General features: G+C 44.0%; 1 protein-coding gene across 3 annotated transcripts in view; it reads left to right on the forward strand.

Moving 5' to 3' along the window:
* RhoGAP100F (Rho GTPase activating protein at 100F) overlaps window positions 1-17,741 on the forward strand; it is a 54,398-nt gene that overhangs the window by 14,015 nt on the left and 22,642 nt on the right. For all 3 annotated transcript variants that reach the window (XM_086979636.1, XM_022791426.2, XM_022791424.2), the window contains exons 3-4: window positions 5,110-5,408; window positions 7,667-7,956. In XM_086979636.1, the coding sequence (XP_086835762.1) occupies window positions 5,375-5,408; window positions 7,667-7,956 (324 nt within the window). In that variant the 5' untranslated portion in view covers window positions 5,110-5,374. The remainder of the gene's footprint in view (window positions 1-5,109; window positions 5,409-7,666; window positions 7,957-17,741) is intronic.

Below are 17,741 nucleotides of genomic sequence, written 5' to 3' on the forward strand. Positions count from 1 at the left end.
CACGGATACAGTGATTAAAGGAAGCATGCTATCAAAATTTTTACCGTTCTATCAAACTTTCACAGCACTGTACCGGACACAGGCGTAGGTGCTGACTCCGTGCGTTCCCTGAAAGAGCCCGAGATCCTGTGCATGAAGACCCGATGCTTTCTATATTATTTACCAGCCCATCTCTCTTAGCTCTTAATAGCATTTTGTAGTAACCGAATTAAGAAGGCTATCTACTTAATTGGTAATTTAGCTCTGTGGTCCGTCAAGCACGGCAGACTGACGCGATGGGTGGTTTTCGATCGGCCCAATCGAGCGCATGGTGTCGAGCTATTTGTTGATCCCAGATTGGTCATCATCGATGGCGTCACTACAAGGTCAGGCACCGCCCGCATTGTCTCATATGCTGCTACTATTACTATGACTTCTGCCGAGAAGCGTCGACTGCTTAGCTGTGGCGGCTAGTCAGACCAGCTTGTTCGACGGCCTGTTTTACATAAACAAGGTTGTTCGCTTGGAACTGTCATTGTGTTGTGTCACTTGACCGGACCGACCATTAGCTAGTTGGTCCTCTTTGCCTTAGTTTGCTTTCGATTGTGCCCGCTAATCTTCCCAGCAAGAAAATCTTTAGCAAAAGGAACCAAAGAAGGAACGAGGAATGACAGATTCGGGAACGTAGAAGGGTAGGAGAGAAACCACCCGAAGGTCCCCGGTATGGGCTAACTTGATTAGCCGACAGTAAAGCTGCCAGTCACAGCCGTCCGATACGGCCGGAGGCATCGCTCCCAGCTAAAGGGAAAACGAAGAGGCGATTCCAGCCAGTACGACTAACTGCAGGCGGCTGTTGGAACGGCTTATTGCGCTTGTTTAAAGGTGCTTATGGCAGTCTTCTAAGCTTCTACTACTGTCTACTGCAATCGACTGTTGGTGTTAGTGATGTAGCAGCTTGAAACGCTGGCATGGTCCTTTCTGCTATGAGGCTTCTTTGGTTAGAGTCGCTTACTAATTTCCCGATTTTTCCGTGAAGCCCCATCGGTGATCTGTGTGAGATGCGCTAATACGCAGAGGAACGCCTTTTAACCTCAACAGTTTCATCAGCTAATGGAGAAGAGTGACGCTGCAATTTGGTATAACGGCAGAGCATAAGGGATGAGACCCTTCTTTCGGAAGTAAACAAACAATGGATTCGGTCTGAGACCGTCGGTAAACGTCGTTTTCTGATGATGGTACTAGTAGCGGCGGCGATGTTGAAATGGAACAACTCGCGGACTGAATGCAGTTGCATGCTGAGTTGCTGCTGACAGAATAAGGTAAGACGTTTTGTAATGGCGCAAAGGTAGAGCAGTTGGTGGAAACGGAGCTGTTCAGAACAAAGTCAGTGTACATGTACGCGAAGCGTCGAGTCGGAAATGCGGGTCGGTATACAAATGGGGAGAAAAAGTCGTGTACTGGTTTCACCGACATGTTATCGTCGATGCAGCTCTGTATCAGGAATCGCTGTGTCGCGCCTATGCCACTAGTAATACTGCTTCCTGCGCACTTCACGGAAACTATCTTGTCTTAGCCAGGTCTCTGCCGTTATTGTTATCGCTGCCGCTGTTGTCCTGACATCGGACATAGCAGAGGCGTCATGTGTTGCCTGTGCCTATTTCTATAGATTTCCACATATCTAATGGAAGGACGCCGTAGTCTGGTTTCTTTTGCCAGCTGACATCAATGGTGAACTTTCGTCGTTCCCACTAACTCGCTCAGATCGATACGAAACTATTCAAGCCACGGAGTACTATAATCCAATGGGCTCTTTTGAGCCGTTGACAACATAACGTCATCAGGATACAGGCACCGACCGCGGGTAGTTAACTCCCGAACGTGAAAGTTACTCATCGGTCGTCTCGGTGCTTGTAACCATAATGATGCTCGTACATGTCGCCTGACAGTTAGCGTTTAACGTTTTATCACGAGCACATGGTCGATTCGGTTGTCATTTTTCGATTAGCATAATATTTAGTACATATCCATTTTTCAAAGGGAGCCCCACTCGCAACATTACACACAACTGCATCAATATAGGGCTACATTATGACGACAACAGTAGTTGAAGTCCGGATCAACAGCCCTGGCGGAACGACCCCTATTTGGTTAACGGTTTCTGTTTGTCGTCGCTCATGATCGAACACGTTTCCATAAATGACCACGGCCATGCGTGGTATGCTTTGTTGTCTATCGTTATTATATAAATACGCGAAGCATTTTATCAGCATACTTGAATATTATATGAAACTGTATGAAGAAGCTGACCAGGATCGAGTGCTAGACCATATCCATCTCTATTGACAATGCTATTTTAGGAAGCACAGAAATTTTGAAATCGAGGTTAAGCACATAACAACGAGTATGCCTGTATTTCACTGGCCGTGAGCACCTGAATAACTAAGAGACAAACAATCAGGTCATTATAGACAAAATGCCCATCTTTTCTAGAGAATACGGTAAAACTAGAGAGGTTTGTCCCCGTTGCCGGACAGCATTTATCTACTCGGCGAGCAGAGATCCCGGTGGCAGGCAGCCGAGGGTCCACAGAGTAACTTCTCTACCGTTTTTTTTCGAAATGGGAAACGATGTCTATGATAATGCTTTACTGTGCTTCCATGTCCTAACCGGATTGACTGTCCTACTAATTCGTTCTCTGCTCCCAATGAAGGCTCTTCTTACATCTATTCTATAGACGGTAGACAGCACAGAATGGTGACGGCCGCTATAATGATGAACCACTGCAGAAACTTTTGCGTCGCCCCTGACGCCCGTTGCCACGTCCATTACCTGTTAGCCTCCCGTTCATTGAGTACCCTCTTGTCGAGGTAGTTACCAATCTACCAATATGTCCCTGCCATAGGCGCCGGGTTCCGGTCAGCCTCCCTCAACAAGCGGCAGAACAGCTATTTACCAAGCATATTTTTTATGATCAATGAGCCATTATTGATGCCGATAGGCCGGTCTGTCGGCCGTGAAGTTGACCAGTCAGACAACAGAAGAGAACACATTGCCCAGCAACGCGATCCTCCTACAGAGACATAGGCGACTGTTTCACCGCAGTATTCAATTGTACTGCACGTAATGCTCTATGAACGAAATTATCCTAAGTGGAATGGCTACCAGTAACTAACGGTACTATTATAACTGTATGTTGTACTCTGTTTTGCAGTGTATATATATATATATATATATATATATATATATATATAGCAGCCATGACATTCTAAATAAAACATGCTAGACTCAAGATAATCACTTAATCGACGCCAGTGTGCGGTAAAAATGAATTAGCCAGTAAATAAGAGGAAAGAACTCGTCAACGAAAGGAGTCAACTTCCGGCGGACTACTCCTAAAAATCATCTATCTGTTGGTCACTGGACTTGTTTTTTCTTACCTGCATTTGGTGCCCGTTTGGTATAGTTCACGCTAACTTTTTGAATTTATAAAAACACGTAGCTATACATCGAGGTAGATAAAACAAACAACCAATGATAATAGTGTTTAATAATAAAATAATAAGTGTACATTTTTTCTCTTCTGCCCTTGTTTTATTTTTGTATGATCGAGGGAATGGGCTTCTTATACGGCGAGTGCGCCCAGTACGAACCAACCGGGTCGACAATATGATAAGAGGCTGTAGTGGTCACGCAAGAACACTCAAGCTGTGGAGTACGGAGCACCAAAGAGCGCCATAAAAAACGATTGGAGGCCAGTGTAAGCTATTGCTAACCGGGCCAGCGTGGCTGACGCTTTTTTTATGACCAGCGCCAAAACTCCAAATCTGTGTTTGTCTAATGTTTTTGCTAATCAATGCTTGCCAAACAGTTTGCCAGCCGAACAGTTCGATTCACCTTGAAGAAATAGACCAACCGCTCCAGTATAGGGCTGTTGCAGCCAGGGGCAAATTACCGCCAAGGGTGACGATGGCCACCGCTTTGGTCGCAGTGGGCCATGTATTATACATCGGTGAAGAATCTTGAAGCCCCTCCGTGAAAGTTCCCCTCTGTTATTCTCTATAGCTGGACAGCTCTTTCCGTCATTGTCGTCCTTAGAAATGGATATCTGCAAGTACTGTGTATACCTTTAATGTCGTCACTGTCCAACACCAGCCCGATAGCTGACTGCGTCTGTATTAAACAGGGTAGCAACAGAACCACGCTGATCTTCCCAGTCGCTTTTTTCATTTACTCCTTTCTATCTGCTCTACGTCTGCCCTGTTCGAAGATTACCCCTACCCCACGCCTCGTCTCCTCTAGTAGTCTTCTTGCTGTCCTATGCTGCCCTCTTCCGCCCTTTCACTTTTGGCCACCACCGCTTGTCAGCTGGTGGGGTGTTCAGCTTAGCACGGAGAGGGACCAAAGTGGTGCGACGATAGTCGAAGACGACCGATTAAAGAAAACCAACAGCCGACAATCTAGTTAGTCGTCCCGTCGGCGCTTGTTCCTGGGGAATAAAAAAAATAAAGAGTACAAAAAAGTTTCCCGAAGTTGAAACCGAAGGAACAGGCTATTCTTGTTACTACGGTCGCCACTGCTGCTCAGTAGACTTAGTACAGCGTAGTGCAAAAGCTTTGGTGGGGCTCGTGGCAACGGCAAGGGCCTAAAAAAGGCGAAATTTCAACACTCCGTGGAAGAAGCTGCAACAAATGCATGCCGCCTTTGGCACTGGGCTCTTATGAAAGAAAGTGGTCGGAAAATTTGGATCGAGTATAAAAGTGAGGAGAGAGAAAGGAGTGTGAAAGGTGGTGAAAGATATGGAGTAAAGGTCGCATAGGACTGCTTTCACCGTTGTCCTTGAAGGCAAGGTATGCAGATGAGGAAATGCTGGGCACGAAAGCAAGCACGGCCGCAACAGCTAAGCGAAAAAATCCAGCAGACTTTGCACAGCGAGCGAAAAAAAATCCCAGCGTCTATAGAATTTGACGTAATATATCGAGGCAATCTGAGACTGCAATCTGACAAGCATGATGAAGTGTCGAATCGAAGTTATCCTCCTTTGAGGTCATTATTAGCTTTTTCATATGTAAAGACGGTTAGCGATTTGTAGTGGCAATAACATCTGATGCCCTACTCTTGTTGCTTTTCCAGGTCCAGGCCATGCCAGCTGCAGCGTTAAATCGCCGTAAGTCGACCGACCGACCGACCGATCGTTGTTATTTCGCTAGGAACGCTATTGTCGCCGCAAAGTAATCAGACGCGAGGCCAGCAGAGTTCAATTTGTCGTTGTTAGTATTGCTGATACTAGTGCTATTGCAAATCGCTGCCGCTGAGCTCATCGACAGGCGCTGTAATAATATTCCCTAGCTCTTGGTTATTCCTTATCGAAACACTTGGTTTGGCAAAGCATCGTCCGATGACGTTTGAAGATTGGCACACTAAATCATCAGGTAAGGAAGCTATCAGGAGTGACGAAATTTGGCGCAGATTTGTAGAAGTTTCGTGTAGGATCCCAAACTATGTTGTACAGTGAAATTTTGAGGTTACGCATGAGAGGAATAAGCATCGACATTGTCATGAGAGCTGACGCCAGCTTTTACCATCTTTTTCCCAAAGCATTTTTGCTCGTCATCGACATACACAATACAATGATTCAACTTTACACGAATAGAATGAACGATAAGATGTAAAGTATATTTAGATAATATAAAGTCGAAGTAAATGAGTGAAGCGTCGACTGATTCTAGTAGGCTCGGGGTCGTCCTACTAGTCGCTGTAGGACCTCTCTCTACTGACGCAAAGCGTGGACATTATATGAAATGGTATTCAGTTGAGGAATAGCTACGAGCCGGTCTTCTGGCGGGCACTACCTACGAAGCAGCTTTAGGAAACATCTGCAGTTGGACTCGAGTAGCGAATAACGTAGAGAAAAACTAAGTATTACGCCGGTAGTAGTAATAGATATTTCTTGCTTATTTAATATACGTTAGTGCACGAACCTTGTCCAGAAACGCCACAGTTAATTTCGAAATCCGAAGGACGCAGCTCTCGTGTAAAATTAATGTTATAAAAAATCGTTTTTTTTTTTATCTAGTTGACTCGAATCTATGGGAAATCTAAAGGCGTTACGTCCGATTAGCGAGAACACCAACTATTACACTTGTTTTTCTATTCATTCGAAATTGTTCTCTGTTATTATAACGGTCTCTCCAATTATAACTCTCTCCAATTATAACGGTCAGCGGGGTGGATCGCTCTCACGGCAAAACAGATCTTTTGCTTCGGTTGACAATTTTAACACTTCGAAATACTTATAACTGGCGTAAAAACAATCTACACCATCTAAACATTGGTACCGTCAATTGAATATCTGCAAAGCTATCATCTGATTTTTTCAAATCCATCTCATTGTATATAGACAAGGCACAATTTGATAGTTTGCCTGTGAGGATTCAGTATTCGCCTTTAGTGAATGACCCAAAGCGGATTCTACTATTTTCTACCTGTTCGCACGGCGCTTGTCATTAGCTGAAGTGTCGCCGAGGGCGAGATCTATGAAATCCACAATAGAGTACTACTAGTAATAATAGTATGTGACGAACGTCCACGCAGGCCGTCCCACAGGGGCATGTGGCCTTGTGCTCACACGGACGATAAGAACCAAACACATTTCTAATCAATTTTATTTACGTTACACAACAAACGTTCATCTGTATCATAAAGATATACTCAAGTATCTCTCGGTGATCTGCCTATGACCAAGTGCCCTCACTACTTTTAGCACAGAGTTCAGCTTTTAGCTTTTACTGACCAGGTTCATTTCGCTGCTACATGGCATATTGGACTTCGTTCTTTGCGCATACGTTGCGTGTTTCGAAAAGCTAACAATATGCTACAAGATGTAGCCGTTTACGCTTCGATGCACAAGCGTATGTTGCAGCGCATCTTTCTACACTGAACGACGCTGATTGTGTGTTATCTCCCACGTACACTACTATCAATTACTGCGAATCGTTACCGTTACGATATGATCGATAAGCAGGCGCGACGAAAGCGTTCCTCGTACAGAATTTACGCTGATGAATAGTGTTGAAATTGCGTGCGATTTTCAAGAGCAGTCCGGAGCGTCTGGTTTACCTAAGCAATCAGCGATCGTCTTCGAACCCGACATTTCAGTGTTTGTTCAACTAACAATTGTAAGGACAGGAGATTTGAATGCACTTGGACCCGCCTAATTAATTAGCACGATTTCACAAACATCTTGCCTTATTTGTTACAGGACCACGCGGCCTTCTTTTCGAATGCTTGCATGCCACCATTTTGCCTCGTTCGATTCGTCTTGAATCGGCACCATCGAAAAGCGTTCGATGAGAAAGCGTGCCGTAGAGCTACTGTTGTAGTTGAAGTTCGATGAGGTGCTTCAATTCTTCCTTCCAATCCCACATTGAGCTATTTTAGGTGTTACAAAAACATCGAATCCATACTCGATTTGGTACAGTGCCGAACATTGTTAAGGCTGCCTTAGGTTTTCACTCTATTTTGTCATTGTTAATCTATAGAAGAGTGCTGCTGTTAGGTACAGCTGGGCCAACGTGTTAATTTGCCTGGATGTGTGTTCTATTGATTGCGACTTAAAAAAGAATTGATCTTTTGTTCGCCGATTGGTCGTTGAGCAAATCTTCTTCGTCTGTTTGCACTCCATTTATAGGTCAGACAACAGTGATTACGGAGCAAAAGCTGAAGAATGAGCTGCTCGCTGACCAGTACCTTCAGGGCTCAGAGCACGCCGGAGCCAATGGCTCGTCGGCGCAGCTTCGTCTGCCGCAGTGCGGCCTGCAAAGCCCTCAACATCCGCAGCTCCAACAGCAGCCGTTCGGCAATCACGACGGACACCTGCAAGGACACCACGCCAACAGTTCTCCACGGCTGATCCCTCCGCTACATGACAAGTTCGCCCATCTTTTGGCCGATACGATGTTCTGCTGCGGGCGGAGAAAGGTTTGTCGAATAAATACGTCGTATATAGAAGCCGCTATAGAATTGGCCTATCAAAGCTGCAGATATCATAATTAACAGCATCGCGTATAGAAACATACGAAGGTTATGCAGTGGGAATTTTTTTATCATGCCGTCATTGACAAACGTTTTTACACGAAACATCTCAAGTCGCAACTGTAAAAAAACAAACACTATTAACCGTTCATGATAAAGATTCTCGATACGTTCTATCAACATTTAGCTGGATATCCCGAGCCATGTCATGCGAATTGACGGGAACCGGAGGTTCCATTGTGAGGCTGTTGAATCCGACGGTCCGGCGTAGCGATCTGAACATAGCTGTTAGCGATATTCAAGTAGGAATACTCTCGAGAGTCACGTGTCTATTTGAGGCTCCTTACGCTCATCTGAAGTACAAACTAGCAGATCATTAGCAAACGAAAAAATTCATTGTCGTCTAAAACCTGCACGTTTCTTGGAAATCATACCCGCCGCTCGTTCGATCAGAGTCACCAACTACGAGATTAAAGATAACGGATGAACTTCTGCCAATTTTAATTGTGTTTTAACATCGAAAAATTATGTGCAGGGCGTAAATTGGTAACGTTCTATAAAATGAAGATCGTACGAATTATATAAATGATAATTATATGCTCGTAAACGTAATAACCCTCATGCCTTTTGCCGCGATATAATAAGCAATGTCAGCTAAGACATAATACAATTTGTCCGTCTCTGTAAATCTGGAAGTGTCTATTATATTTGAGCTCGTTGTTACTGATCAGGTCAACCATCGCTATGTGCTTAACAGCAACATAAGAAACGCCCAGGGAAATAAGGCGCCGCAGGTAGTCTGTGGTATGAGTAGGATAGTATACATAGCCGCATTGGGTAGATCCATCGCAAATTTACGCCGAAAACCTTTTCAGGTTCCCATGAAATAGAAGCTAACTCACTACACAGGTAAGGTATTGGGTGCTTTCCAGCTTCGCTATAAAAGAATATCTTATTACTCACAAGTCAATAGCGATACTTTGCAATCGAATTAAGAAAAATTGAATGAGATTGAAAATTTCTAACCTGTTGATTTAGTTAGTATGTGGTTCCTTTTATTTTTGTTTTTACTTTTATTTTAAGGTTTATTTAACTACTGGTCAATACACATAGACGAAATCGAGGATCGTCTACTAGCCGTCACTATTATGTAGTGGTTAAATCGAGCAGGCCTCCTGGTCACGTTCGATAGTACGAACAGTCACGTACTGGCCTGTTTGTTTTAAATTGTTGAGCCTTTCTCTGCCTGTTGTCGTTGTTGTTGTTATTACTGTTGTGCTCATGTGAAGTGCGACAATAAGCTCAACAATGGAAGTACAAACGAATGATTAGAAAAGTGTTATTCAATTAGGCGTATGGGAATGTGCCGCGCATGTCCGCCAGATAAGAGAGACCTTAATGGACGTCACAAATAAGTCGATCTTCCGCGTCCAGCCCTGTCACTTTTTTCCATACGGCCTTGGGGAGTGTCGCTGTTAGCGACGATGCAGGACACGGCGGTACGCTCTTATGATGCTATACATACCGTATAAGAGTAGATAGTATTTGCTGGTAAAATGAGTTAAAGTTTTTCTAGCGTATGGCTCTGAGAACACGTTCATTTCCGTCTATTGAAGATGGTGTCTTTGCATAGCGGGTGGAACGGCAAGAGAATAGGAGCGGTAGGCTATGAAGAAGCAATAGGACAGAGTAGCTATGTAACCGGCAGATTTAGCGGGTCTGCATTCATTCAGCAGGCGAGACCCTGCTGTTGTCATTGCGGCTACTGTGTAGGGACAACCATCTCTTGTCAGTTCCCCTGTGCTTGATTTTCTTTCCGAACCCTTGAATGTTGCTTGCCACAGTCGTGTTACATGCTCCCGCTCTGTTTATCAGATCGACCCGCAGCGATTGCTGGGTGGGCTCTTAGGTTTTAGCCGGCATTGGGTCCCCACCGAATTGTCCGATGGCACTAGCCGGACTTGGCTTCATCATATTGTTCCTTAAAGATGAACTGGCTGAGACTGGGAAAAGAAGTTGGTCAAGTTAAAGAGCTGGCCTAAACCAGGCCGTAGGCTAATGCCATGGCCAAAGCCCGACGAGACCGAACAAGGCCAAGCGATACCAGCCAACTGAAACTGATGCAAAAGAAAACGGGACCGATTATTTGTCTTGGCTATCGAGCTAAGCCTGTCACGAAAGATAGTTAATATTGAACCAGAGTGCTAACTTCAGCCTCTCAGCACACGACGGAACGACGGAATCCTAGCAGGTAGCGAGGAAAGAGGAAGAAATTATCGTGAATTGGGGCACTCCAACATAAATTCGTTGAATGGGAAGGAAATGCATTGTGGGATAGCAACCTTGCGTTTCGTTTACTTATACTGCCGACGGCAGCAGGCGAGCTTCTCGTACTTCTGTTTTTTGTTTTCCTTTTTGCTAAAAAGTAACATGCACAGGTTAAGCTACAACGAAAATCGGAAGTGGTATATTGCCGGTGACAGTGTGTGGCGTGAGTAGTTCATGCTTCGCTGTCAAAGAAACCACCGCTGTTTCATGCAAAGTAGCGTGCTGGTGGGCGAACGAAGGAATCATCCCCGATCGCTTCTTCCAGTATCGCAATAGAGTTCCTCATAGTTTCTTACAATGTAACCGCCCCTGTTATGCTGACGGAGGTCTCTTAGAAGCCGCTGCTGTCATTCCGTAATCTATACGTACTCGAAAGCCGGTAAACGTACTTGCTCTGGATATTTTCACCTGACCGGGTGGAACGCCTAAGGGTCACAATACTGCGAAGTTATTACGAAGTGTCAAAGCTTCGGGCTGCAGGCCAGCGGTCTTTTTCACAATGATACTGCGATATGATGCTAGCGTTCCTTGCTATTGCCGACTATATTGATTCAGTTCCATGCCCCGAACAAGCCGGTTCTTTTTTTTCTCGTGTGTCTTTTCGCCTGCTTAATATACTGATCTTAGCTTGTTGTTGTCGGGTGCTCACTTGGCTGTGTCGTATTCGGATCTGACTCAGGTTTATAAGATCAGATGAAAACCAGCCATTCGGATGAATCAGTACGCGGTCTACTTTCTTAACTCTACCGACGACTTAGCAAGTCTGCAATATGAGAACACGATAACGGTTATACTACGCTTGCATTACGATGGGGATCTGATATAGCATACCTCGGCCTCATGTGTCCACAGCCGGCACCCCGCCTTCCCCACCATGTTCACTCCAACTCGTAGATGTTTCAACTCACGATGTACTCTCCTAGAGACGGATTATTCGCCAATCGTTGTTTGTTTTGTCTGCACCACGTCTGGATTCAGTCTGGTCTGCCTAAGCCCCCTATCTATCCGTGCTACATATATATTTTACTGTAGAGTTGCTCGTGGAAAAGTAGTTTCGCAAGTGCAACGACCGCGGTCTTGAGAGAGATGATGGCGGTTGGAAGATCTAGCAAGCGATGAACACTGACGATAGACAATGACGTTGCCAGCACCCGGATCAGCGGACAAATTGGTACATGGTCCTGGATATCTTGTGCGACTGGGCGTACCGTTCAAGGTATCTCGAACAGAAAGTAAAAAAGGTAACATATAAGCCTAAGGCTACCGCTGTTGATATGACGACGAGTACAGCGTCAGGTTTAGTATTACCCTTTGCCAGCGCCTGATCCTAGCCCTCGCTGCTACTGTCTTATATCTACTTTTCAGACGCATTCTTGTTGCGCAGCACCAGTATAATTATCCAGCTGTCCTTTCTTACAAGATTCCTTACCTTCTGTTTGTCCTTCGTCAAACTTCTTTCTACCTGGCCACGTCTGGTTCCTTTAGTGAGTGATGGGTGGCAACAGCCGTAAGCCCTTTTCCTTTCCACCGTTAGGTGATGCCATATTGAATAGCCAATCCTAAGGACCACGTCGACGATAATACGATCCATTGCGTTATCGAGTAGGCGAACAATATTAGCAGACAATTGCAGGTGCGACGATTTATGAGGTGGCTGGAACATTGTATAGCTTTGTATTAGCCCTCGCGCATGCCGCTTTCTTTCGGTCAGCGCAGACAATGGGTGTTCACGCAGCCCAGCAGCCCGTCATCTATTTCTATTTGACTTTTCCATGTACCAACTTATAAAGGTGAAATTAAGATGTGGCCGATGATGTTGTTCTATTCAGACGAGAAGCGCCTACTAATCTTTAGTCCACCCGTCAACTTATTATGTCATCCCCTCGGCCGTCCCTATTCCGACGAGCAACAGCGCAGACGATATCGATGACAGTGGCGTGGTGACATATTGCACCTGTAACAACGGATGCCAATTGGTTGCATAAGGTAGTTATGCTGTTTTCCACTGGTATCTTTGGCACCGAATAAGCAAGTTGTCTGAACAGGGCTTAATTCCCAAAACTGATGTACATATTCATTTTCATTAGAGCTTACTCAGTTGAAACATTCAAGCCCCTATGATCTGTGCTGACTGGAGTTTTCAAATGGAAGCATTCCGTTACCGCAGCTAGTGGTAACCTGCTTTTAAGTGTTAGTAATCTGCTGCTCGCAGTCAAGGGGCAGGACTGAGCCGCGAAGGTGGTCCTAGCCCACGAGATGATAGTTGCCTTTACGATTATTATTGCATCGTTCGTTCATGGTTCATTGCTTATTCGTTTAGACGTCTAAAGTGCTTGATTCTTATATGTTCAGCACCAATGAGTCCTGCAACATGTATTAATAGTAAAATAGTCCTATCGAACTAAGCCCACCCATCGCTTTACAATTGAAAGCTGAAGTTACATACAACAGAATAAATAGTACAATAATAACCCAGTATCAATATAACACACGAGCACTCCAAAACGCACAAGTTGGTATCGCCTGACATAAATCTCTTTGAACTGTTTAATCTGAATTTATTCTAAAGTACTATAACTGCGGTTTCCGGTAACTCCAGTTCATATTATTTATATATATATATATATATATACATCGGCGATGACAGAAACCTTTAGTTTATTGTTGAAAAGAGTTCGTAATTAGATTTGAAGAACTGAAGAAATACAAGACGAGGGTCCTAACATAGTTCCATACAGTTCAGACCAACTGCGAATTGTTTGTTGGGCCGTACGTACCAAAAGAGCTGTGCAACGGTCGGGCCTAAATGGCATTTGTCATGCTCGATGGACACCAGACAGTGTTTCAGTATCACGTCAAGCAGTTAGTTCACCCTGCTACATTGTTCTCTTCCTAATGCCTTGGAGCCGGACACCTTGTTCTGCCTGACCGAATCGGCGTCAGGAGATTATTTCCAACGCCATAACCACATTCGTTTGCCAAAATGGCGCCGTTGTTTTCTTGGCTATTCTTGCTGGTTTCTTTTTGCGCAAATCCCAGATCTTCCGTAATTACGCTTTTCAGAGACCTCCTCTATAGCATATGCGTATATACCTTTCGCTCTATGCACCGGACAGTTCAATATAGATGACTGTTCGCGCTGTTTTATATTTACTTGAAGAATGGTCCGTCTTTCCTCTGCTAACTCTCCACGATGACACGACTTGCACTCTTTATTTAATGCGAAACCCGGAGACTTAACGGAAGTCGAAGTCGAAACGGGGGCGTAGATCAGGGTGCCGTTTGTAGATAATTCGTTGGACGATAGGTGAAACAGTGTATTCGGCCTTCTCAGCATCGAGCTTTTCTACCGAACAGAACCGGCATTATGCCTATAGCGGAATTACTGCCAGAACCAGAAGTTGTTTGGTTATTCTGACCTGACAACCTTCGGTCCCAGTTCCTACCTCGTACCATTCGGTAGTATCGGTTAAGCTCTCGCCTAGTCCGACTGAGGGTCTGGAAAAGGCTTAAGCAGAGTCTTTGCCGGTATTTCGTCATCTTTTGAAGCATACAGCGGGATTATCGATATTTCTCTAGGAAGAAGAAGAAATTCAAAGAAGCTCAAGGGAAGCAGCTACCCGAGCGTCTATACGGGCCTTGCTGGTTTCGAACGGCAGAACGTAGTAGGCTTTCACAGAAAGGGGAACTAATTGAAGCCCGTGAGGATCTTATAAATCGTAAACATAACCCGCTTCAGCTATCCTATCTATTAGTGCTTTTCTAGTATTCCAACCTGATATCGCTTGTGGCGAGGGGCCACTGTAATTAACCCAAAGGTCGTAATTTCACTAGGGCGGGCTCAAAATAGCCTTTATAGGCTACGGAAATAGACAGAACCCCTTGACTCAAGTGTGTCGTCCTTCGAGTACGATTTGTCGCTACGCCTCGATTCTTACATTGCTTCTTACCTACAACCCTTCCGTTAGACTCACAGGGGCGGTTCTTGTAATTGTCACATTTAGCACCACACGTCAACCCACAGATATCATAGTACGCTTATCCCTGCGGCTGATTCCCGTAGCGACCGCAAGTATGCTGTTATGAACAATGTCATGTTAAAACTCGCTTTACCACACAACACTGAGACAAACAAGATGACCATGAAATGATGACCGATAAAAGCTTGTTGAGCTCAAATATCTAGTTTTCACTAAAGGCTTTTCTTAAATATTACCGTATCGTCTTCAAACCTTATATTATGCGTTTCATAAATATGACAGACAAATGCTTGCTATGTGCGTTCTGCTATGGATAGCAGAAGTTTCAAGCTGTCCTAATATACACAGAGATTAAGTAGAAAATAAGTTAACTAGCTTTGATCTTCACTCTATAGACTACACTCGTTGCACTTGCTTTCGGGTGAGTCGTTGCTTACCAAGCTACGTTTGCACGTACTGTCACTTTGATCTACGCCATTAAGTCTAGAGTTCGCGTTTCTTACCGGTACCAGCAGACAGCTACACTAAAGCTATTGTGTTTCCGCGTCTGGTTGTTGCAGCAGTCCATCTCGGACAGGCTAGCTAGTGTCGAGTTTGTCCTAGTAATGGACACCTATAGACAGATTTTTTTAATCATTTTCGTGTACAAAGCAATGTTCGCTGTTACAAACAAAGGTTAAGTATAAGAGCAAGTCCTGCCTTATGACCTACGTCATCAAATCGAAACCCTTTCTAATAAATACTCGTTATAAGCACTGTATAGTGACTCTTTTCAGTTTGACAAAAACTATCATTCATAATCTTATGAACACTTCATATAAACAAGTCTGCCCCTCGATCAGTGTGTTGAAGGCTATTTTGCTCACTTCAGTAAAAACCGGACCAACTACACAGCTTTGTTGGCTTTTCTTCCAGCCGTTGTACGCGGTAACGCTCCCAATATAAATAGGGTTTGTACTTATTTGTTGCGATAAACGGATTAGCGACGTATCAACCCAACAACCCGCCTTGGAGAAATGTGGGGTCCCTTTGGTTAGCGAAGGACCAAACCTGGCCGGCTCGTTCCCGTTAGCTTCGACAGCAGCCGTGTACTGGCTATAAACAACCTTCGTTGCGCCAGGGTCACTGGCACGCCATATACTCTCTAGGAGATGTTACGTGTCCGTCGCTACGGCAGCGCCACCTGTCGATCATAGACTCTATCTAATATTCGTGTATATCTAAATATATATATTGTCAATAGGTTTTAGCCAACATTAGGCTAGAACGTGACACCGCTAAGAAATGATTCGGAAGTGTATTATCGGGCAGCAAAGAGAGACCCGGATAACTTGCTTTCGATGGCTACATAGTCAGTCTTGTGGGAAGCGAAGTCACTGGGATAACTAGTAGATGAGAGAATGCTTAGTTATGACTAGTTAATGTTTAACTAATTGCCTTAAGAACAGCCACTATGGGCTTGTTCGATATAGGATATGCAATTAGGTAAACCGTCTCCATAAATCTGCATTTGTCGAGCGACTGATACAGTGTATAGATAAAGACACCGCGTAATAGAGTCGCACGTATTTACAACGATGTAACGTGGTATCGTAGGTTATCAAACAAATTACGGAGAAAAACGCTGGACTGCCTATCTTCTTGCGAACTGTTACGCAAACTTTGGCAGTAGAAGTAGTCTGTAGAAGCCCCCCGCTTGAATGCAGAGTCTGCAAAAGCCGTGTCTATCGACAGTTCAGGATCAGTATCAGAATATGGAATCTCAAGAACTTAAGGGGTTCGGACGCGCTCAGGCGCGGGTACACTTGGTATAATTTGCAAAACAAACGCTCTAAATCTATATCTATTTACCACAGGGATTAGTTATATGTCTACTTATCACAGAAATCAGTTAGTGTTAAGTTTTTATCTTTGAGAAATTCATTACGCGAACACTCCAATACGAGCCAGTCGCTTAGTCAGAATAGCTTACCTTGTCTCACGATCAGGCCCATCTCACTATTACCACCACCGCTGGATTTCCTGAAATAAATCATGCGCATTAAAGTAACCTCTGATATAAGACACATTAAAAACATGTGTGGCTTGCACGTAATCTACACTGTTTTGTTTTTTTATCGCCTTCAACAGGAAAGTATCTGTTCATTATTTCCTCCGAGTTCCCCCGATACGTGTTTCCTTTCTCAAATTGCTTTGAAACATTTCCTTAGTACAAAACCTTTCCTCAAGAATGGTTTTCTTTGTTAGTTCAAATCCGCTTACAAGACTAACTTATGGACACGGCCTTTTTGTGTTTATCTAGAACCGATGTAAAGGAAGCTTAGACAGATACACACACAGTCACCCGCCCACTTTCCGCACCGGTCCGCCAAAAGAAGATCAGCAAGTCCAATCGAGTCAGGAAATGGTCGGAAAGCTGCCCTTTAGCTGTATTATCTTCGTTATATCGTACCAAGTTTAGTCGACCCCTTTTCCCGAATTTGTAATAGTCCTTCGTTATTATACTAATTGCTAGCTTCATCGTAGTTCATCAGAAAACCGACAAAGTGGTAAAGCGTCACAGCTTCTCGACCCCAGAAATAATTTTACATTGCCACTGTTTTCCGCTCAGACTTCACATATACATAGACACGATTGCGCGTGAAATCATTGTATAAACTAACCGTGAAGTATTCAGCAGGCAGCTGGGGTATGGGGACGGTTTCTAACTGTTCTCCGTTCCAGAGGGCGGCCGCAGAGAAAGACAGTAGAATTATCCTAAAGTTTCTCTATTCGACACGCCCATTCTAATGTGTTACCATCATACGGGAACAATTACGATACACGAAAACAAGACAACACCTCTCTATTAGCATATTCTGCACAGCTACCCCCAAGCAGAAGACTCAAAACCTTCTGCTGTAGTATCTCGAATCGACGTAAGCAGTAATAAAGTCATGACGCTCTATTAGGCACTATGTGAAATTTAAACGAAACCCTGTGAATTTCCTTCTAGTAAATGATTATTGTGCCCGTGGAATTATCTAATGTATTGCGTTGATAAAATCTCTAGAGGTTATGTTAAGTTTACAAATAATTCTCAAGGAGGTCTTGGCTTTTGTGCGTGATACGGAAAGAAAATATATGCTCGAAATTATTCTCCCTTCTGCTAGTTAAATGCTATACACATTTATTATTTAACTAGGATCTGGTTTGACATCTAAGTTAAAATTAATTGCTTATATCTTTCACAGAACAGACGCATTACCGGTGCATTTTTACTTGTCAGCAACAGCTTAATGATAGAGCTATAAATAACTTCTGCTCTTTAATTGTTATGTTTTTAGTTAATAGTCCATATATCTAGTACTGTTGTTAAATGGTGCTTTAAACGACTGGCTCCCGACACGAGACAAAGTCAGTGTACGATTTTGAGCTTAGATA

Source organism: Varroa destructor, unplaced genomic scaffold, assembly GCF_002443255.2.
Source record: "Varroa destructor unplaced genomic scaffold, Vdes_3.0 BEIS01000002.1, whole genome shotgun sequence".
Classification (NCBI taxonomy): Eukaryota; Metazoa; Arthropoda; class Arachnida; order Mesostigmata; family Varroidae; genus Varroa; species Varroa destructor.